Below are 7,306 nucleotides of genomic sequence, written 5' to 3' on the forward strand. Positions count from 1 at the left end.
AATGTTGAAAATATGTCATTTTTGCATGTTTTAACCAGGTTAAATTATTTTTGCCTAACATCGAACACCTTAGTGTGTTGGTAGGGCTTCAGCTTCGTGAATCATGGCTTTAATTTTCTCACTAGTATTTGTTTATTTATTTTTTCAATTAATATTAAGTATGTATGTGTATTTTCAGTGTAACAATTGAAACAAGGTTTAATATACGTCATTTCTAGGGATTGCAATATCTACCGAATAAAAATTACCAATACCGATATTTCGGTATTTCTTATTGAATACCGGTATTCGTAAAATAATTGGACAATACCTAACAATACATATAATATATGTAAAAAAAACACCTTAAAATATTAATATTTTATAGCATGTGTCATTGCTGGTCACGAAGGACGATTACGGGCCACAAAAATAAGCTACACATCGCGTAACCCGACAAAATAATTAGTCCTATTAAGTATTTTATGTTAATTAATACATTTTGTTTCCAAGTTCAATATCGAATATCGGTATTGTCTGATTTTTAAAACCGGTATTTCGGTATAGAAAAATACTAGAATACTGGTTTTGAGATACCGGTATTGCAATCCCTAGTCATATCGTCATACCGTTGAAGTAAGAAGATTTTTAATTACCGTCAGATACCACAAATGTGTGTAGTTTTATTCTCTTTTCCGTAGATGTTGCCATAATATATTATTTTATTACTACCCGCTATTAAACTCGGCCGTATATAATCAAACCGTATAAATTATTATTTTATTCCGATATAAATAAATATACGCAAAACTACCGCTATATAGCACTTACTACCAGTCTGTCCTAGGGGTGTCTGTATGATCTATATTGGAGTAGATATAATCACTATTCTTTTTTATCTGGGTGTGTTAGCGGAGCCTGCAGGGGGATGAAAGTTCCATACAGCGAACGTGACCACCTAATACTCAGTTTTCAGAATAGATGGTAGCATGGTCACACACGAAGTCGCATGATACAAGGCCATTTCAATGACCAATCAGAGCTCACCCATGGTCCAGCCAATCAACATTCGAGCTTTCGATCAGTCTTTTCAAATTTCATGTCAATTCTACATGATATTTTCAAAACAAAAGCAGTCGTCCAAGTGTCAAGTGTCAGAATAATATTGCTGTTCGGCGTTTTTAAACCATATTGATAAAAGGTTTTGCAATCCGATAGCTGATAAAATAAGTTAATGGGTAAGTCTACTTTTATTGTATTATGTTTATAGGTATATACAATTGTATGCCCCTTGAAATTTCTTTGCAGTCGTGGTATCGAAATAATGATAGTACCTTCCTATTGTAATTTTCACGTTTGCAAATCTACCAAGGCAAATATAAAAAATAGGTAGGCATATAAAGAAGATTATGTTTGAGTAAATTACGTACCTACCTATATAAAATGTCTATATTATATTTGCGCATTCTTACAAAAGTGTAAATGGCGACCATTGTCATTTTATATTTTGAGATTAAGTAGATTTTAAAATTATTGTTTCAGAATCTACATCAATATGTTGTTGATCGTCAAGCGATGAAAATTTATAAAGAAATCTTCAAGCTACACAATATATGAAATAATTAATGAAGTCATCAATCTGACAGGAAGTGCTGACAAATCATTTCCATGGTGGGAGTGTATTACTATTATTATTATTACATAATTATGTCCTCATAAATTTATATTGTTACTCATAATTTGTCAATATGATTATCATTGCAATAAAGTGTACCTATCTGAATTGAAATATCGACTTTTATTCATTTTTGTCACAATTTCGTTTTTATAGTTATAAATACTTTTTTGGGTTCGGATCTATGGTTCTGTCATAGCCAAAACTTCTAGTCACGCCAATAGATGGTACCAATTATAGGGGACATCTTCTTGTATGGAACTTACGAATCTATATATATATATATATACGTCTGTTATCTATGGGAGCCTGGCGACGGCCAGCTGTTTCGCTATACAATTATGGTCGCCATAACTACACATTAAACAGTGGTGTAATATACCCAATAATGAAATAAATCTAAAATAATAATAATAATCGTTGACTTCAGGTGCCTGACTACATTTAAGATGAGAGCATTGTTGCGACGGATGACGTTTCGTTGATTTGTCACGTTTGCGAGGATGGCTTTTGCCGTAATTTTTTTTTACTATAATATATTTTGTGTTTTTTTTTCAATGGAACGAGAACCCAATAGATTGGCCAAATAGCTTATAACTCTTTGTCGTATAATTTATTTTAATATAACCCTGTGGGGGGCAGAATTTGTTTGGTATATAAGTGAAAATGATAATTACGATGCAAAATCGGGACAATATAATTGTGAAATTTAATTAACCTTAATAATTATTAATTAGGGATTTTACTTCAAAGACCTCTCTCGTTCAAATAGCTCGACAATAAATATGAACTACTATCATTCCAGATAGTTGGCAAGATTACGATACTATATTATTTTCATCTTCGATAACTTTACTTTATAGTGAACGTCAAGAAAAAGTAGCCTAGCAAAAATATAATATGTAGATACTTCTCGTAATTACTATATCATTGCTAAATTAAAGGTTTTGTTTGTCGATAAGCATGCATTTTATATGAAGGTAAAAGGGATACTACCTACTTAACTGTCATAATGTAGTTACGGAAATATAAATAATTTGAAATCCTACAAATATGCATAAATCATATTATAATCCTTATAGAAATGTCTAATCAATTTGATATACCAACGTTGCCTATCAAATCCAAGGTTGCAAATTTAAAAAACTAAAATGATAAGACAAACAACGAAACCAAAACAACAATGACACGTCATCATATTCTTATTACCTGACAGACAATACGAGTATAACAATGATATCAGATTATATTTTCGTTGTAATTAGTGAGGAAATGCTCATTTTTACATGTTAATTTGGACCCTAACCTAGTATTCATATATTTAAATAATTTGAAGGAAGCAGCTATCATTACAGTGTATCGAAATGGTCTATCTATGACATATAAATAAAATTTTAAAAAAAAAACGCGAAAAAATTCACAGAATCTATCAAGCTTACTAGAAAAGTTAATGTTTAATATTAAATAGCTTTTTAAGTACCTTCCTACCAAATTTCTTGATAATATACTCGATCCAACTTGTAGATTTCACGTATGTTTAGAAATCAAAGTGAAAGTGTTAAAAAAACAACAAAGTTGCGTTCGAATAATAAATTAGTGTGTTATCCAAAAAAATTAATACTAATTATTTAATATTCTTTATTCACCACTTATACGCCGTAATAATTATTTTTTGTTTGCGATAAATGCTTAGTTGCAGGTAAATCTTATAAAAGTAATTGTCTCTAAGTGTAGATGTTTTTACTAAATAATACAATATTAATATAAGAATTGTTTTAGGTGGTACCACGGCCATCTATCGACAAGTAATTCCGAGTTGCTGCTAACAGGCGCCGAGCATGGATCCTTCCTGGTTAGGGAGTGTCAAAGTATTCCGGGTGATTTCGCGATCAGTATACAATACCAAAATACCACCATGCACGTCCGCATTCACTTTGATGTAAGTTATGTAGTGATGGTAAGTTATATAATGCTACTGCATGCTGTATATAATATACCTTATCTAAGCCAATTATTCTGGCGCAGATGTATCAGTGGGGGTGTTGGTAGACTACCCGAATCTAAAACCGTGAACCGCTCGGGTTTGATTGGTAGCTCACGAAAATCGGAAGTCATTGAAAACTAATGAGTTTGGTAAAAAATGGCTAGCCACTATTCGTTGTAAAAAAGTATGTTATTAAAACATCCACTCTTTAGTAATCTATATACTCAATTTAGAAGCGAAAGCGGTGTTTTTTTTTCAATTTTATTTATTAAGGAAACAAACAGTTACACTTTAATTACAAAAATATGTAATGGAATAGAATAATGAAAAGTTATTGCAACCACCAAAGTTTCCATATATAAGTTATAATATAGTTAAGCCTAACAAGATAGAAAGTAAAAATAACATAAATATAAAGAAATTGCATAAGAAAAATGAGGAAGAATAATTAATAATTATAGACAAAAAAGAAACATTTTTAAATAAGTATATAAGTATTTAATCTATTTATACAAAATTTTGGAGATAGCGCGTTTAAACGAAACAGGTGAATTATTGAAATAATCAACGGTGGAGAAATACATAATAAATTGTAATTTAAACAAGAGCGCCGAATAAAAGCTTGGTTTCGCGTAAATCTTGATGGACAATGGAAACCCACCCTTTCGAGTAGGTTTGGCGAGTCAACAAAAGCATTGATAATTTTAAAAAGAAAATATTGATCAGATAGAGAACGTCGACTTTCCAAAGATGGTACCATAAAAGTTGCAGTGGTCTATTATATAATATTATCTAAGTATTTGGTTTCTTTATGGCCCCACATGCCCAACGTAGGTCAAAATGGAGTTTTTATGGTATTTTCAGAGCATAGCCATGGATATTCCTAAAAAGTTGTGAATAACCTATTTTTATAATTTTTAAGCCTAATTATCCTTTAGATTGAAACGTTTGATGACTGCATACAGCATTTTAATTACATAACATAGTGTTCTTTCAAACCTCTCGATCTAATGTTTTAGAATATAGTCATATTTCAGTACATATTGATGCAATAAATTCACAAAAATTCGTGCATGCATAAATTCAGTGAGATATGATAAATGAAGTAGGGAGTAAGATCATGTTAGCGCGCATGTTTGAACATGTACCTAGCCGGAAATATATCGTTTTTTTAAACGGTGCATGTTCAAACACGTGCGTTAACATGTTCTTACTCCCTACTTCATTTATCGTTTGTCAATTTATGGCTACTGCTGTATGTTATAGCTTAACCACTGGGAAATGCCAATAGAAATAGCGTATTTCAAAAAAATACTACCTTATTCTAAGGTCAATAATTATTATAAAACAAACATTATTCGTAGAATGTTTATCAGATTTGAATGGGCAAAGACATAGCTTATAATCAGTATCTTTAGAATTATTTTCAAATACGTTAATCGTGCCCATTTTTTGAATAATACAATGCCTAATTCTTATCAAATTTAGGATCACAGAGATTATAAAATATATTTTTTTATCGTAAATATTTCACTATATAATATTAACATTAATTTTACTAATCGTTTTTTAAATTCGTTTAAAATTAATAAGCCTAAAAATCTTAACACTACTGCACATTGATGTACTGAAATATGACTATATTCTAAAACATTAGATCGAGAGGTTTAAAAGAATACTATTTTATGCAATAAAAATACTTTATGCAGTCATCAAATGTTTAAAATAACTATGAAGGATAACAAGACTTCAAAATTATATAAAAAGATTATCTACAACATTTAAGGAATGTTCAGGATAATGCTTTGAAAATACCATACAAGATCCATTTTGACTAACGTTGCGCATGTCGGCCGTTAATAAATTATTTCTTTACAGAAGTTCTTACACGACCTTATTTTTAATAGTAGTAAGGTTAGTGAATGCACATAAGTCCAAATAATTTATTTCTATTTTTCTTGTGCCCTAAAAACTAATAAATTATATTACCAACGTAATTGTTGTTGTTGTGTGATGTCATTATTAACGCCTTCGTAACTAACTAACACCATCTATATATTATTGTAGTCTTAGTTCAATAAAAACCGAAATCAATAACTGACAAAGTTCAAACTGCACTATTTATGTCGGATCTTAACAGCCTACTTCCACCCTTCTACACTGTTTTATGCATGCATATGTTGGGGTCACTCTAGTGTGGTGTTCGATGTGTAGGTAGAGGATGATGATAATGACGAAGTCTACGATGTAGCGGGGTGAGATTTATTAGCAGCGTATCGATACAATAGTATATTATACATGATAGTTACTAGCTAAGTACTTTGATTCGAGTGACATTGAGATAAATTGTTCTTCGTTATTTATACAATAAAAGTTAGTACATTAACATTAAATTCTGTTACATAATCATATTAAACTAAATATAGAATCAGCATTTTAAATTGAGTAGCAAAAAGAAATATTATTTGTTAATAAAGTTGTAAGAAAATACTATGAGAAATGTTTATTCAGCTCATACACCGTAATGGTGTAGTGCTGTGATATGATGTAATAATACACCGTCTCTTATTTCGCCTAACCTAGCTGAGTTGTTTACTGGAAATGGATTGGGAATATTTTACTGCAAAGTAATTTGATATTTTTATACACAATAGATATCTGATCGCTTATTATTCTGCAGCTACATACCCCCTTTCCAGAAATTACGAATTTCGATACTATATAATATAATTGAGTGGTTTTTTTTTTGTTGAAAAACTGGATATAACAATGGAATTTAATTACGTGTTAACCTAAACGATTTGCTAATGTATAAACGATATTCTATCTATGTTCCGTAGCACTATGGAATATGCACTTTTGGTATGCTTTTCAGTAGCCTAGACGATCAGGAAAGTGTACACGTCTGCCAGTACGTGTGACGTGATCATGCTGTCTGATGTCTTCTGGTGCTGGATCGTTCAATGCCGGTTTCTCTTTTGATGAGTTGTCGTCGTCTTCTGCCATTATGTATGCAGGTTTAAGGCGGTCTACAGTGACTGTGGTGTCCTTGCCTCGAACGCGAATGACGTAGGTTCGAGTATTCCTGCTGATTACTTCGTGTGGGCCAATGTATGGTGACTGCAAAGGTCTTTTGACAGTGTCATCTCGGAGTAGCACATGCGTGGTCTTATCCAAATCTTTGAACATAAATGAGTGTTTCCTGCCGTGGTGCGTTGTTTTGGCGGGTTGCAACTCATAAAAATCTTGTCGGAGATATTTGACAAAATTGGCTGGTTTACAGTCGTTGGGTTGCTTTGAACCTAAGAATTCGCCTGGTAAACGTAGAGGTTTGCCATAGACCAGCTCAGCTGAGGTAGTTTTGAGATCTTCTAGCCAAGCTGCCCTTATTCCCATCAAGACTGTGGGCAGTGTCTTTGTCCAACGCGTGTTTTGATGGCATTTGACGTATATATTATATATGTTAGTATACAATAATACCCGGTTGGCTTAGCTCGCTAGATGCTGCACGAGAGTATGTACCCATAGTACCTATAATATTATATGGGTCAGCATCTCGATGGGTACTTTTTACAACTAACACCGTTATTGTTAGGCTGGTGTTTGGCTGCTTTCATTTGACTATGTAGCCTCTCGACCATGCCATTTGCTGCGGGATGGTACGCGGT

At 32.1% G+C, this 7,306-nt stretch overlaps 1 protein-coding gene across 1 annotated transcript; it reads right to left on the bottom strand.

Annotated features, from left to right (window-relative positions):
• Positions 1-6,509: 6,509 nt before the first annotated feature.
• LOC147079325 (uncharacterized) lies at positions 6,510-7,034 on the bottom strand. Its single transcript, XM_085955560.1, has one exon. The coding sequence runs from the start codon at positions 7,032-7,034 to the stop codon at positions 6,510-6,512; it is 525 nt and encodes a 174-aa protein (XP_085811686.1).
• Positions 7,035-7,306: the final 272 nt, after the last annotated feature.

The sequence above is a fragment of the Rhyacophila brunnea genome, unplaced genomic scaffold (assembly GCF_057557595.1).
Source record: "Rhyacophila brunnea isolate RB1 unplaced genomic scaffold, BYU_Rbru_1.0 scaffold_1, whole genome shotgun sequence".
Classification (NCBI taxonomy): Eukaryota; Metazoa; Arthropoda; class Insecta; order Trichoptera; family Rhyacophilidae; genus Rhyacophila; species Rhyacophila brunnea.